A 16447-nucleotide genomic window follows, 5' to 3' on the forward strand; every position below is an offset into this window, starting at 1 on the left:
ACTAATAATCTAGCTGTTCATTCAAATTGGTCGAAAGTTTTAATCCCAGTCAGACTATTGCCTGCATGGTAAAATACTAAATGTTACCTAAAAAGTGATTATATTTGAGAGTTTTGGTGCACAAGGACGATTTAAAAATACTGCAAGCGCCTTACATAAATCCAGTTTTCTTTTCCTATGAAATGGTTATGAGTAAGCTGTTTTTTTGCACCACTACAAATAAATGTAATTTCCAGACAAATATGTATGCTTTAAAAGCAATATGTAGGTAGACAGAGATAAGTCAGCCAATTCTACGCATGATTTGCTCTCACCCTCTTTGATCCCATGGCGGCTTCTTACTATACATTGTAATTAGCTGCTCCAAATCCCCAAAGCTCACACTGCTTGGGAAGGATTTTTTTTTCTTAGATTAGAAATGTCGTCTGTAGGGTTCCAGTAAACATAAAAATGGTACTTATCTGTTATTGTTATCATCCTTTATTCTTGCTGGTTCTCACCATGCATCCTGCTACTAGTGATTGTGAAACCGTATTATCAATAAAATATTGCATGCAGAACTGTGAGAATAAAGTAAACAACCACATTGTGGACTTTCTGTGCTGTTCTACATATCTAACATGCAGGCATCGAGAACATATTTGTTCAGTGTCACATGCAATGGTCCATTTGTGAACTAATAAGGCATCAAACTGCAGAGAACTGCAAAGAAGAACTACAAAGAGCCAAAGCTATTAAAATTAAAGCATCTGTCGACAGTCCCGCGGGCACGACTACTGATGATTGCTTTGATTGCTGCTTGCATTCAACTCTCTCAAATAGAACACTATATGGGTGCCAAAAACCCTCAAAACGTTTCAGAATTAAGACGATAACATGAACCGTGTGTTTTGTGGCATTATATAACAAGTTATGGACAATGAATAGCAAACCGCAACTGAGGAAATAACAATGGAAACACAGAACAGTGTCACAATTCTTATACAATAATAGTGGAAATACAGTATTTGTGTTGAGAGGAGGAAACTTCCTCAAATGACATTAATTCTGAAAAGCTGTGTGGTATATTCGTTTTTAACTCATTCGATGCCAGACGTTTCTCTCAAATCGGAAAAGCTGGTGCCAGACAATTTTTGCTATCATGACTCGTTTTTGAAGGCCTACAGATTTTTTTTCCTGTAACTCAAAAGGCATAGGACATATCGAAAACTGCTTCAACCCTCATCTTGCATGGGGAAAAAATATGTTTCCAGCTTTTACCATTATTTAGTAAATAGTTGAACATTGCTAATTTTGTTGAAAATACTGGTTTCCAAGAAAACCGAGGATGCATTCCAAGCAGAACTTTCACTGGTGCTTTTTTTTTTGCATTTGTGATACTAACATCAAATTATTTCCATAAACTAAGGTACTTGTAAAATAACATTTTTATTCCAAGAACTCTGAACATATTCATGCATGAACTTTGCAAGAACTTCTCAGTGCCTAATGTTTCCGATGGCGTGATAACACGTTTTTGGTAACCATGGCGATTGCGTTCCTACCGACTTGCAAATGTCATCCCTCCCTAACCAGACAATGACGAAGGGACTTTGTCATCCTTTTTTAAGAGTGAAAAAATGTTGAAGCGTTAACAGTCTATACTTATCCACAGTTACGTTTGTTCCATCACACTGCCTCACTATCACCAAATTGACCACCTAAACACTCTACATAGCTGGATACAGAAAGCAACGCTACCGAGTGGGAGCTTCTTCGATGTGTGGACAAAGATCTGAGCCACCTCTGTCATCTTAGAGTGATTTTTCATATAGAAATCATTCCCAGAGGCTTGACACTTACTGAAAAGTTGTGCTAAATCCTTTATAATAGCTCTTCAAAATCAAATTCCTGAAAAGTTATTCTGAAGATGTGGTTATACGTTATGGCATTGATTGAGTTAACCAATGCTGAGACTAATACTGTCTATTATTTCTTGTGACTATGTTGTTTCCCGTGTGGCTTCTTTGCAGAGTGTGTTGTCAGTGCCTACTAAATCCAAACATCTGCTATTTTGACTTTTGTTATGTTAAGCATTTGGATGTGTGTTTTGGTATTAAAATGAATATACATTGAAATTACCAGATTTTTCCAACCACTAAAGAACAAACATCCACAACTCTTTTCAATTGTTTTGCACCATGTGGTTCATATGATGACATTGCTAAATTATTAAAAAAAGATGATGCTAGCTTTTGGCCAAGGAGAATTCTATGCCAGTTTTCAGAGAGGAGTAAGACATTAACTTCTGAGCTGATGCCAGCTTTTGTCATAAAGACAATGATTACAGTTTAACAGTTAAACACTTCAGTGTGGACAAAGACATGGCTAGTACAAATAAAATATATTTACACTAGTTTTAACCGTATAAAAAACAAATACAACTTTAAACTTATCGCTCAAAGCAGTTGTTGGCGAGCCTAAAACATAGCCCTGTATGACTGCAAAAATGCAAAAGCTTTGATATGGTATGAAGCACAGTAAATGATGAAATATTGAAAACAAATTGAAAAACAAGACTTTACCCAACCGGGCATGATGTTAAACACCTATACAAAAGTACAGTATCTAAATAAGGATCTACTCAAGGGACAAGAATGAAATAGAATAGTCTTTATTGTCATTGATTACAACGTAGATGTTTACTTAGGCACTCCAAAGAAAATACCCAAATAATCTAATATTTATATGCCTTTAGAACCAAATCTGTCATTGAACATAGTGATATTGAGCCACAAGAGTGAATGCACTAATATTAGTGAAGGCAGGCAGAGAAGGTCTTGTGATCGGAGGTTGTTAGTACACTCCATAAAGGGGGGAAGAGACCTTGCGTGCGTATTGATTTTGAGCATGTTCCATTTACAAAGATTAGGGTTAAGTGGTGAATTACCAATAAGGAAGGAATTACAGGAATCAGGGGAATACATACTATCCTAATGAGACTATCCATTAATCACTACTACTTGGAAAAATGAACAATGATTAAAGAATTTTCCCTTTTTTTCTGCAAAAGTCAATCAGCCCGACTCCTTTTGACAGACAACTTGCAAGCAAGAGAAGGCCAAGTTACATCACGCCCATCAATCTTCAATCATGAACACAGGTTTCCGAACTAATTTTCACAATTTTTCTGAGTATTTACAGAGTAAGATTTATGTGTGCCATTAGTCATTTGAATTTGAGTGATCCTTTAGTAAAATATTACCTTACATAGAGAATGTCTGAATGGTCAAATGAGAATGTCTGGATGTTGCTCCAAATCATCCATCACCACCCGACCCCACCCCCCCAAATCATAATGGCCTCATGTTTCTTGAGTTGCTTCATGCTCTCGCTTCAACCCGTTTTTTTCCCTCATATTCATTCCGCTCGACTACCCAGAGTGCTTGATCTAGGCGTTTGCCTTCCGGGAGCATGTAAATACATCAGCCAAACCATTGGTGGAGAGGAACACCCTCCGAAGGAGCCCATTGGCTAAAGGGAACGTGGCATGGAAGGTGAAATAAGGTGTAATGATAACCCATCTCGATGGTTGCCATCTAAAGTAAGAGACAACAAATGCATATACATTGCCCTAGTCCCTGGGGGCATTGTGTTGGTCCCCCCAAAATATTAGAAATACACAGACGCATGACACAACCTCTAACATCAAACCAAATGAAGGATCTTGAGAGTGTCACCCTATGTGATGACATTAACACACAGAAAATACTGTTGAGAGATTCAAGATTATTCATATAATAAAACTATTGTGCTCAAGTACTCAGGGGGTAACAGCACCCATGTTTTAAGATGTCTATGAAAAATGTACTCTAAATTGAGTCAGAGGAATACAGTAATGCCTTGCTGTATCGTGGTTTAAGTTTCGGGGGTTTGCTACATTATGAATTTTCACCGTGCATTGTGTTCCGCAATCTGACTGGCTCAACAGTCGCCCTGCCCCTTTTCTGCCTGTGTCAGGTCAATTCATCATATTTGACACACACAAAATACTTCTCAACCTGTTTGTTTACTGTAGAATAGGAATGTCAAACTCAGTTTGTCTCTGGGGCCAGATCCAGACTTTCTGATTCCAGACGGGCCGGGTCAGTGAAAGAATGTTAACTCCAAATTTTTAGCTTTGTTTTTCAGTATTATGCTTCATCATTCAACCTACATTGGTAACCAACCCTACATGTTATAATCACAGATGACAAGGGATCACATTTGATCAAAAACATTTATTATGTTTGGCATTAAATGTGTTAACTGCTTGATTTTAACAGTTGAGTGGATGCAGTTTTACACCTGAATGAACTCATCACGCAATAAAACCTCAGTAATGCCCTTTGGCGTCCAGAGAGAACATTGGGTTTGCATTTGTTTAAAAAAATGAATATTTTTTTTTGATAAAGCAGGGGTCAGGAATCTTTTTTACCCAAAGAGCCATAATAGCAAAATATCTAAAAAAAAAAAAAACATTTTTTGAGAGAGCTATACCATAAATTTTAAAGACAAATTTGAGAAAACTGCCAAACTCGCTCTCCAGACAGAATTTAAATTTTCCGTGCATTTTATTTCACTGTGTGACGTTAGATGGTTTGATAAAATGTGTTAAATAATAATAATGCCAGAGCTTGTGTCCCCTATGTACAAATATACAACTTTAAACTGGTCTCCCTCCCGCAATTACTTGAGATTTTTGAGACTTGTTTTGACCCTAATTTTTTTCATAAAGAATTGGTTTCAAAACAAGGTGCAAGCATAGGTCTTTTGTAAAAATGTCACAAAATACTGCAAAAGGATACTGACACATTTACCTTCGGTACAGACTCCATTGGGCAGAGAAAAGTGCACTGTGTGCATAGCTCTGCCCACCCCTACTGTCTACCCAATCAAAGTGGTTTGCGTGCTTGGCTGGCATTTCTAAGTTTTTACATTTTTTCTGTGGGTTTTTATCATAAAGTGTCTAAATTGTTGAATAAGCTTTCATATAAAGGCTTCCTTAGGGGTGTATAGCCAAAAAGGAGTTTGTTGGTCCTTTACTGTAAAAACTGTAGTGGGGAATATGCTCTTCATTTGGACCGAAATGTTCATACTGTTAGCGCTACGCCAGCTATGCGCGCACTAGACCTAACTACCTCTTATCAGAATTGGAACGCTATAGATGAGATTTGAGTACAATTTTATCTCCGAGCCAAATGTACTAATGAAACGAGCCATATAACTTTTTACATACTAATTAATGGTCGGCCAGATTAAATGATCCAACCGGTTGGACAAGCGAGCCGTATGCTTGACATGCCTGCCATAGAAGGATATCAACATTACCAGCTTAGCAGAAAGAAGCATCTATTATTCATATTTGGTGCTCAGTGACCCTTGACACAATCAGCTTGACGGGGCAAAGAATTTGAGTTTGGACTTTGCCCCTTCCTCTTTTCAAATGAAGTTAATCAATCTGATGCAAGAGAGTCATCAAAAATCCTTTTTGCTGCCAAGAGTTAGAATAGTTCAATGTTTGAAACTTTATGACTCAGCAAGTGAAACAATTTTAGATAAAACTCATAATATTACTCTCCAGACTACAGACCCTTTGTTTGGTTTGTCAATGTTAACACTGTTTGTGCCTGAGCACAAAGATGCATAATAATAAAGTAGTACAGCTGTATAGTTTCAGGGGTTTTTTTTTATAAATACTTGGGCATGTATTGACTTCTGTTGGGTCTCTTAATTTCACAGCTTTTGGGTGAGCAGTTCTCCTGGGTCTCGTTGCGAAATGGCAAACATCAAACTAAACGATACCGACAAAATGTTGATAAAATCACAAAAATAAAATCAAGGTTGCTGTGAAAGAACATGCATAGGAAGATGTGAGAAAAATTAAAAATATTTAGCACCCCCTTTCATCACATTACGAACAAAAAAACAAACAATACATATTGTTTTTTTTTTTACTGTTTAGAGAAAATCTGAAATGACGTAGATTATGTAACCAAGGACTTCTTACTAAGCCGAATGGGAAAGGAAGATGCTGCAAGACAAAGCAGAAAGGCTTTGCATGCTAGCAGCACTACAGATTACATAACTGCTTTGGCCTGACAAAAAGACTTCTCCGACGCAGTCACTGAGTGTGTGTGCAGGACAAATTCAAAATCAGTTTCTATGGCTACCACACAAAAGTTTGCTTCATCTGTTTAACAGTATTACATTGATACTTATTTAATGAGTAGTCAGAGATGGAAACGGCAAAGCATCCGCATGGCACAGTTTACAATGTCATATAATTAACCAATCAATCAAAATGTATTTATATGGCACCTTTCAGGCAGAAACATTAAAAATACCAAAAAAAACAAAAACAAAAAACTATTTACATAAAACCGACTGCGTGCATTATATAGCACATCCTAGTGGTAAAAATCTGAATTCAATATAAAGGATTTTTGATTGATTTTGTTTGATTTAAATGATTTAAAAAACACACCAAAAATCTCAAAAAGGTTAGGCCAAAAAGTGAAAATTAAAATGCTCATTCTTATCTGTATATCATTATATTGATTAATTAATACATTGAAAACATTCCAAATCTTGTCATTTCAATCTCTAGCATCCAAAACAGAATAATATTTTAATTATTATAGTCACCAACAGTCTGTAAAGAACCTAAAAATATGGTTCGTACACCTTAAGGCAAGGTATATTCAAGACTTTTTATGTCATGATTACTGATGGAAATCACTCGTGCTTGCTCATATGGCGCCAACCGCTGCGGGTTCTTATTGGCTCCCTGTCACTATTTGAACCCAGTCCTGTCAGTCCCCTGTTGTCAGTCCGTCTGCGAACATCAGTGTATACAAGGCAAGCCTTTTTAGACCCTGACTCCCACCTGTACCATTTTTGCTACTGTCAGTCTCCGGCTACGACCCGTTTTGATCCTGAACACGCTTTGCTCTCCCAGTCCCGGCTACTGACCAGTTTTCCGTCCCTGACACCGCCATCGCTCGCTACGGAAGATCCACTTCCATGTTTGGATCACAATCAGAGTATGAGAGCGACTTGCTTCCCGCATCCAGCGAACACCGGATCGTGGGCACAGCCCTTCCTCTTTCCTTCAATAAAACTTGTGAGAAACGTAACGCAATTGGGTCCTGTTTCCGTTCTGGTACTGACATTTTAAGACTTTATAAGGACGTTTGAAATCAAAATTTATGACTAAGTTGACATCCCAGCCATCTCCGGGCAGTGGGCAGGGGACACACTTAACTGGTTGCCAGCCAATCGCAGGGCACACGGGGACAGACAACTCATTCGCTCATTTACACCTAGGGACAATTTGGACCGGCCAATTCACCTGAAATGCATGTTTTTGGAACGTGGGAGGAAACCGGAGTGCCCGGAGGAAACCCACACAAGCACGGGGAGAACATACAAACTCCGCACAGGAAGTCTGGAGCTGGATTTGAACCCACGCAGGAGGTTCCCATTACATGAACTGAGCCGCACAAGCGCTAACTACTGCGGGGCTGTGCTGCACTAATAATCATAATTTTAAAAGTAAATACATATCATTCATTCATTTTCCAGTATAATTGCAATAATCCTTTGACCATGATTGAATAAACCTTTACAAATTTAAAATCACAACAGAAGCAATTTTACTGAATCTTCAAAGGTACAGTGCATCATTCGAGGTGTCCTTAAAAAGTTTAAAGACATTTTTCTCTATTAAGTATGAGTTAACAAAGCCAGACTGGGTTCAAAGAGCACTTATAATTCTTTTTCCCACTGCGCCTATTTGCTTTATTTCACTTTTAGCAAAGCTGTTTAGGCTGTGCAACACATTATGTAGGATAAAGGGTGGGAGAGTGAGAGTGCTCGTCATCACATTTTTTGTTAGTGTAGCATTAAAGTGGTGAAAATAGGGAAAGGCATTTTTTTAAAGTGGAGAACTCTAAGAAATGCACACACTTGCACGTGCAACATAAGGAACATAACAAAGGCGGCAATGATTACACAAGCCAGGATATGGCGGCAGTGAGTAAACATTTTAGATTCTGGACAGCACCTAAATCAAAATGGAGAAATAATAATAAACAATTACTACCCAAAAGAGTGACATTTTTAACGGGTCCAACCACTCTAAGGTGTCAGAAAGATATACAGCAACAGAGTTCATAAGCATTGATGCTACGGGATACAACTCATTGTGCACATAAGGTACATTTTAGGTACATTTCAGTACCATAAATTAATAGTGAATGGATTATTATGATCATTTTTGTGGTAACAAACAGCACGTTTGTTGATGCTATCAGAGCACAATTCATTGGCATGAAGGTTAAAGCCACAGGCTGCTTAAAAGCAGGAATCAAGTGGCAGATGCGGCTAGTACGTCCCAAATTGATTTTGTAGAGCGAGATAAATGTGATTCGTCTGGCTGTGTTGACTTGGCTGGACTGCTATTAAGAATCCCTTCTGTGGGGCTGTTTACTGTCGCTGGTCACGTGATGAGACTACCGAAAAATTGCCAACATTAAACACTACGAGACAGAACTAGGACTAGGTCAAAGTAGGTCATTTATCACATTTGATAGGCTCCTGACAGGAACACAAGTTTGACAGCTTTTGACAAATAACTGCTGCTATACAAAAAATATATTTTTGTTATTTTAGGGTTTTCGCACAGATATAATTTTAACAATGAAAAGAGTTCATGCCCACAGATCTTTTAACCACTTGTGTCATAAGGGGACTACTTCCTATGGTGTGTCTGAGATAGGGCTGCAACTAACGATTAATTTCATAATTGAAGAATCTGTTGATTATTTTTTTCTGTTAATCAATGAATCGGATTTGTAGTTTCCGTATTTATTCAAATATTGAAGTTTTGGACAACTAGAAGATAGTGCCCAAAACAAAATATCCTATGATATAAAACAATAAAAAATGCTAAGTCTTTGTCAATGAACTTGAAAGTAAAAAAAAATGCATAGAAATGTATGCCATACACCTTCAAATATGTAAGATACTCTTTTTCTACCACCTTATCTACAGATCATATTCAATTTGGACTTAAAGTGAAAAACAAAACAAAAAAAGCAATACATTTCCACGTTGTACATTTTTTTTTATCCACAAAGAAAATAAATAATCAAAAATGTGAACAAATTTACTTTGCAAAATGTTGTCAACTGATTTGTTTTGGGGGATTACATTTTGGCATATGATACACATTTCCAATATGAAAATGATATACTGTATACTCAAGAATTTGCCCCTTGGGTAGGGTTAACCATGTCATTATTATCATTTTTCTTTTTACTTAATTTCAGTTGCATTCTAGCATTGAAGTAATACCTCAACTTTACAAAGCGACTCACAAATGTGCGGTCAGGAAGTCTACAACAGACATCTGTACGTTTTTGTTTCAGGAAGTGTATTACTGGTTGACTCCATTTACAACCACAGGAGTCATATTCCAGAGTGATTCAGAACTAATGAAGCCTTAAGAAATGCCTTGAGAAGCTAGGAGCCAGTGAGGAAGTTTTAGAATTGGCAATTGAGGAGTTAGCAATGTAAACAAAGGGAGTGCAGATGGCACAAGGGCAGAAGAAAAGAGAGGTGCACTGGTGCAGGACTGCACCCCTTTCCGTGCAAAAGCTGTAATTCTAAAGCCTGAGTTGTAAGGGTTAGAATAAGCCTACAATAGCTCAAAGACTGACACAATTAGGAACAAAGTGTGAATTGGGCAACAATATGTGATAAGAATTTTTTTCTTTTCGTCATACCACAACTAAAAAACATAATACAGTAATCCCCTCGCCGCATCGAGGTTTAATGTTTGCGGTTTTGATACTTCACAGAGTTTCATCGTGCAAGTGTTCTGCAGCAGGCAACGCACAGCAAATGCTATCACAGGGCAGGTGGTGGAGGGCTGTGTGTGTGTGTTGGGTTAGGGTGGGTGTCTGTGGGCGTGACTGTGATTGACTGACAGCATACACCACTCCAACAGCTGAGCGTGCACGAAAGTCAATGGGTCTACCAAAAACAAACTGTAAAATTCATCGATCAAATCCAACTCTGAGTAAGGTCAGAAGAGCACAAAGAAATGCTGCTCACCACCGGGTACCCCATGAATTGTTATCGGGTCCAAGAAGAGACTGAGGCCATGGTAGGGAGAGTGCAATAGCGGGGGCACAGTCCCTGACTACTGTGATGGCTATGTAGCAAGCCACAACAACCAGGCCTGTATCTCACCAACGCCAGATCCATTAACCAATCAACAGATGACCTGGAGCTACAACTTGTGGTAAACCGCTACAATCATGACAGGATCCCAGAATACTAGCGTGTAAGCATTTTTGCACTGAAAGGAGAAGCCCTCCAGTTCCGTTGTACTATTGTATGATGACAATGAAGACCATTGATTGATTGATTCATTCATTTATTCCACTGCAATTCTGTGTTCTGTTTTTATTTGTAGATCTATAGTTGTTATTTAGTTAACAGTTGTATATATTATATGTTACTGATATCTAATAATTTAAGAAATGTTTCTACTAATAGGTTTTGACTATCATGGGAAGTTTTTGGAACGCAACCTCAGTGAAAAATAAGAGAATACTGTACATAAAAACTGTTAAATGTTACAATCCTGTGAAAATAAAAACCAGTTATTAACTTGAATATTATTGAATCCAACAAACCAAAAGCTCAGCTCTTCACCTAAAATAACCCAAATAGACACAAAAAAAACAGCAGATGACTTTCATTTTGTAATAAATTCCTTCAAAATCAAGACTAATACTCATTACGCGGATTCAATTTCCAGCAAAGAATTGCTTAACACCACCGTCACAAGAGAAAAATGAATTTGCCTGAAATTAGCATATTTTAGCATAAAGTGTGGAAGCACAGAAGGTACAGACTAGAGCGCATACGGTACTGCATCAATGAAGTGGTACATGCCACAAAACCACCATTATATCATGACTTATTATCAGTAGAGATGGGCAGTAACAATCAATTAAGATATTGTCAGTAATTTCATAGAATCACAACCTTTATTACTCTTATTGTATGTAATTAGTTCCTGTTTTTATTTTTGGGAGTCTGGGTACCAATACATCCCAGTAAAAACAACGTATGTTATTACTAATTCTTTATTATGTATGACCATGTTGTAATGAATAGAAGTTAAGTCAACCACTAAAACATCATGTCAATTAGAAATCAAAATAATTAGAAAATCGCACACACCAAAAACCTCACAAAAGGCTAGGTAAAAAAAAAAGGATAAAATGGTGCGGTTTGGTTAAATTGGGTCTCCTTTGTTTGTATTCTTCTGTGTGCTTTTTAGCACTAATTTTTGGGTGCACAATGCAACACAGCAACAAATAGTGGTATTTTTTTCTAATGGCTTGCAGCGCCAAACTGCAAATAAAAATACTAAAAACTATACTAAAAATAAGAACAAAATGATCTCTTCAGTGTCTTGTTCTTTCTTGCATGCTTGAGAAGACACACCAGATTGGGCAAATAAATAAGAAAAATGGTGCGGTTTAGTCACTTTGAGTTTATGTAGTTTGTATTCTTCCTTGTGCTTTTTAGCACTCATTTTCAATTGCAGTCTACAGAACAGCAACATCTTGTGGTCAAATAATACACACCTTCCCTTTAAACCCAGTGGAAATGTGAGTGAGTAATCACACCTGACAACTGCCATGAACACATTTCCCAAGTGGCCAAGTCTACTCAACAACATTTCACGGCGGTAAGAGCAATGAGGACTGGATTAAAAATTCAACATGGGACAGCATGTGCCTTGCTTTTGCTAGCAAAGCGCCAGCAGGAATGAAACAATACCACTAACTGGGAATGGGGGCATGCGAGTTGACGATGTTGTTACAGACAACTACAGTAATGCACGCTAATTGAAAATCCGAAGAAAAATGCTCCACTCCCACTGCATAAAGTGCGAGATATAGAAAGAAGGGCTGCAACAATGAATCAACATTGTCAAGAAAAGAAAAACGGTAATAGAAAGTCAACGATGGTCCCCAGAGACATTTTTCCAATATTAAGAGGTATTTCTACATGAATATAACCTTTGATGAGAATCACGCGTGAGCGATAGCATATCTGTCTTAAGCGGTTGTATAAATACACAGAAATGCCACAGTAAACATCGACTATGCGTACCCAAACTTCTACTGAAGTTTCAGAGCATTTTAACCTAGATACGGCAAATAAAAAGACTACTTGCAAAGTGTGCAGAGCAGACCTTGTGTATCATGGCGGTAGACCGGTGACACACAAACAATTCAAAAGCACATCAGACAGTTATGAGAAATGGAGTCTGACTCGCCTCTGTGTATTTCAAGGAACGTTAAGTAACGTTAAGGCCAATACGATTTTCTTGAGCTTGAGCGTGATGCCAGACTGTGCTTGACATGCTTATTTGAAATTAAATGCTAGCAGTCCAAAGAACAACGGTGAGTTTTTAAAACCATTGAAAACGACAGCCGTCAGTTGTTAAATCCGTATGATCCCAAACTGTTGAGAGTACTTTTGTTAAAAAACTTGTGGTTGACCACTGAAAGTACTTCACAAAATGCATTTTATCATTTACTGTTCTACTGCTGCTTAGGAGTCTGTTCTTGGTTAACGGGGATAAAAAACAAGGTTTCCTCGATTTAGATGTATTTTTTTGCCTGTCCCCAAAAAATTCGGTTCATGTCTCTACTGACTTAGCACCGTGCCTAATTGTTTTAAGATTCAATTGTTGTACGAATCTGTAATATGTTCAATAATCTTGTTGTGTTTATCAACATTTTCAACACAAATAAATCAAAGTCATGCTGTATTTAAGAATAAATAAATCATCTGATTATTCAACTAATTGTTTCAATAGTCGGTAAAAAGAGTCGATAGTTGCAGTCCTAGAGGTTGTTATGGACAACTGCAGTAATGCACACTAATTGGAAGTCCTAAGAAAAGTGCTCCACTCCCACCGCATGCAGTACAAGATATAGAAAGGTAGACAAACAGCCAAAATTGTACTTTGATTTGAACCGTTCGGTACCTACTGCTGTAAAGGGTGTCGATCCAGGAGAGTCGAGGCAGGCCATGTGCACTAAGGGGCTCCATCCTCCTTTTTTCTACCTTTTCGTGGTTTAGCTCTTCTCCAGCTCCGTCCGCCCTGTTTTAAGTTGCGGCTGTTGGCCGTGCCTCTTTCCCTGATCTTATCCTAGCTGAAAAGCTTTCATCTCTGAGAGAGGCGCGCAGAGAGAGATTGAGATGAAATGTCAAAGAGACACCCCGGGGTCCAACGGGAAGATGAGCGAGCGAGGTGAAGGAGTATGTGAATACGAGCGTCTAGCACAGAGGGAGTGAGGAGAAAACAACAGGCTGGAAACGAGCAAAGCTGACGGTTGCTATGGGAAGGGAGAAGCACTCCCTTACGCTCTATGGGTTGCTCGCTCTACCGCCAGCTCCCAAACCACTCTCTCTCTCACACTCTCTGCCTCTTTCTCTCTCTCTTCTCTATTCCTCCTCCTCCTCTTTCTCCCTCACTCAATCTTAGACACGGTATTCAAAAGTGATGCATTATATACAAAGTGCTCTTTCGTCAGTACTAGACACCAGGTTTTGTTAGTACTTGCATTTTTATCACCAGCGAGCACAGTGAAATGTGGTGATGTATTTGTCAGCGATCCGTTTGTTTCTGTCCACAAATTAAAAAGGGGGAAGGAGTTTAGTCATGACCACCATCTTTTACAGGCAGTCAGGTAGGTTACCCTAGATGAGAAAAATACCCCCAAAATCGGAATCAGCTTTTTTTGTGTTGCTGACTCAGCAGCTTTCCCAGAAAAAAAACATTCTACTCTTTCAGGACAGAACAAGTTTGACCAGGCTCATAATATTTTACAAACAATCAGACAGGTCACTTTAGAGGTGAGAATGTCCCCCCAAAAAAACAACTCAGCAGTTTTGGCGGCTCAACAGTTTTTCCAGAAATACATTTCCCTCTTTGAGACCAAAACAACAGTCAATTTCAACAAAATGTCTTGCAGACAGAGGGGTTGACCTATACGTATAAAAATGTCAAAAATGTCAACTCAGAACTATGGGTTTTGCTGACTCAGCATTTGATTTCCAGAAAGACATTCCACTTTGCCAGAGCAGATCGAAAATCAACATCTTTTAAAGGAAAGGATATCTTAAACCAGATCTGTAAACTTCCCAAAAAACCTGACTCTGCATTTATCGTTTTACTGACATAGCAGCTTTTTTGGAAAGACATTCAACTCTTTCAGGCCAGAACACGTTTGGTCAGCATCACAATCGTTAACAAGCATTCATGTAATGGTAGGTCATCCTAAAGGTAAATGACCCTGCCTAAAAGGTAAAGACCAATTTAAAACGGTTTCACGTCATTATGCCAGTAATGCTCTAACGGCACATGGCCATTTTAGTCAATTCTATTTACAGTCTCAAGCAACTGCTTAAAAAATACTTCATTAACGTTTTTATAAAGCCTTTTCAATGTCCGTATTGTCAAATCATAATTTTAACAATAATCTTGCTTTTGTTTTGTAATGCACTATATAGTGTTGACAATTATTTCAGGACACTACCCTTTTTTTTCAGATGATATTTTGTCCCCATCGTGTGGACATAAGGGAGCACAGAAAAATTATTTTACTGAAATTTCTTGATTACAGAGCACACCTGATTAAAAGCAGCATAGTGCAAATTTAAGAACAAATCTCAAGTTTTTCTTCATATGAGCCACACTAGATTTTAAGCTACAGGCTTAAACGGCAATAAAAAGTAACTCATTTTTGTCCAATTTTGATTCTAAAAACATCAGAAATGTAACACATTTAGCCTCAATTAAGACACTCTTTTGCGGACTGTGTCCGCAGTAGTCAACATTTTTTAAATTGGCATTAACATATACGCACAAGTGCGACAAAAATCATTTTACATAAATGCCTGGAATATTTCAACAAAGTAGTGTCCGCTAATTTAATATTCTAGTCAGGTGGTAAGTGATTAATTATCGTGTATATTTTTCCTAATATGACTCCAGTCTTTGGCTGATAGGAAAAAAATATATAAGCTCATGAAAAATTAGCATTGCTACAGCTTCAGTCAAGTTAACAAAAATAAATATGTTTGCTTGTGTGAATAAGTAAAATAAACCAGTATGAATAATTTCTGCAACCTACGGCCCAGTCCCATGTTGGACAGTAAAGTGATTATAAAACCAAAATTGGATGACTGAAGAGGTTCTGCTTTCTCCTTGGTACTGTATGTTCTAGCTGAAAAAAGCACAACTTCCTGGAAATTTGAATGTATTATTACCTTTACCCTAAAAAGAGAAATTTAGTGAAAATCTGTATCATTGGTAGGCTATAATTATGTACAGTAATTCCTTACTGTATCGTGATTTACCGTAAATTTCGGACTATAGAGCGCACCTGATTATAAGCCGCACCCACCACATTTCGGGAGGAAAACCGATTTTGTACATACACAAGCCGCACCTGTATATTAGCCGCATGCGCCCACATTGGAAAAATGCAATACAAACGCAAAATTGTTTTTTTTTTGGTTTGAACAAATTTATTGACACTAAAAACAGAAAACAATCATGACAATCTCAACAGCAATTAAGCACATTCACAATATTATATTCCAACATTGTGTTTTTAACAGCAAACACAAAGTGAGGTTTGAACAAACCTTCTCGAAAATCTTATTAGCAATCAAACATATTCACAATTTCATTATATGACATCTTTGTTAGTGTCAATAGATCCGTCCAGGCCAAAGTCGATTATCCTCGGTCTGAACAAATCCACCGACACCAACAGCAGCAAAACACAGTCATCAAGCATATTCACAATTTTTTTATATCTGACAATATGACGTGACGATATAACGTTTTAACATTTTTTCCTGACATTTTCAACATCAATTAAACAATTTCAGAGTTATTTTCTTTTAACAGTAGTTAACCAGCGTGTAAAAGGCAATACTATTGTGCAAGGGCATAGCTCTGCCATCCCACCCTCCCAAGCAGCATTCTTCCAGTCCTCTGTGTGGGTCCTCTCCCTTCTGCGTGGGTCCTCTCCCTTCTGGGTTCCACAACCCAGGCCGTTGCTGCCGGGACTCCCACAGTGTAGCTCCGGCTCCCCCCTCCGGGTGGGTGCAGACGAGTCTTCTTTATGGCTGCGTCCTAGGCCCGCCGCTCGCAGATTGTATGGTATCTGCAGCCATTTGGAGCACAGCCACGGGGGGGATCTGCCTGCACCTCCATACCAGCAGGTTTCTGGAGGTCCAGATGGCGTCCTTGATGGCGGCGAGAGTGAGCCAGTCCCTGGCAAAGTTGTTCCGAGGCCTCCTCGACCGACTC

General features: G+C 38.3%; 1 protein-coding gene across 3 annotated transcripts in view; it reads right to left on the reverse strand.

The window, feature by feature from the left end:
- The window catches only part of abr (ABR activator of RhoGEF and GTPase), a 145851-nt gene that overhangs the window by 103428 nt on the left and 25976 nt on the right, over positions 1-16447 (reverse strand). Inside the window, exon 1 of one of the 3 annotated variants that reach the window (XM_088320483.1) lies at positions 13110-13463. The exons of the other annotated variants lie outside the window; for them this stretch is intronic. Coding sequence (XP_088176609.1) covers positions 13110-13170 — 61 coding nt within the window. The 5' untranslated portion in view covers positions 13171-13463. Of the gene's footprint in view, positions 1-13109; positions 13464-16447 lie in introns of those variants that run through there. 3 annotated transcript variants of the gene reach the window in all.

This window comes from Urocampus carinirostris, chromosome 17 (assembly GCF_059441175.1).
Source record: "Urocampus carinirostris isolate Australia breed hairy pipefish chromosome 17, RoL_Ucar_1.0, whole genome shotgun sequence".
NCBI classification, from domain to species: Eukaryota; Metazoa; Chordata; class Actinopteri; order Syngnathiformes; family Syngnathidae; genus Urocampus; species Urocampus carinirostris.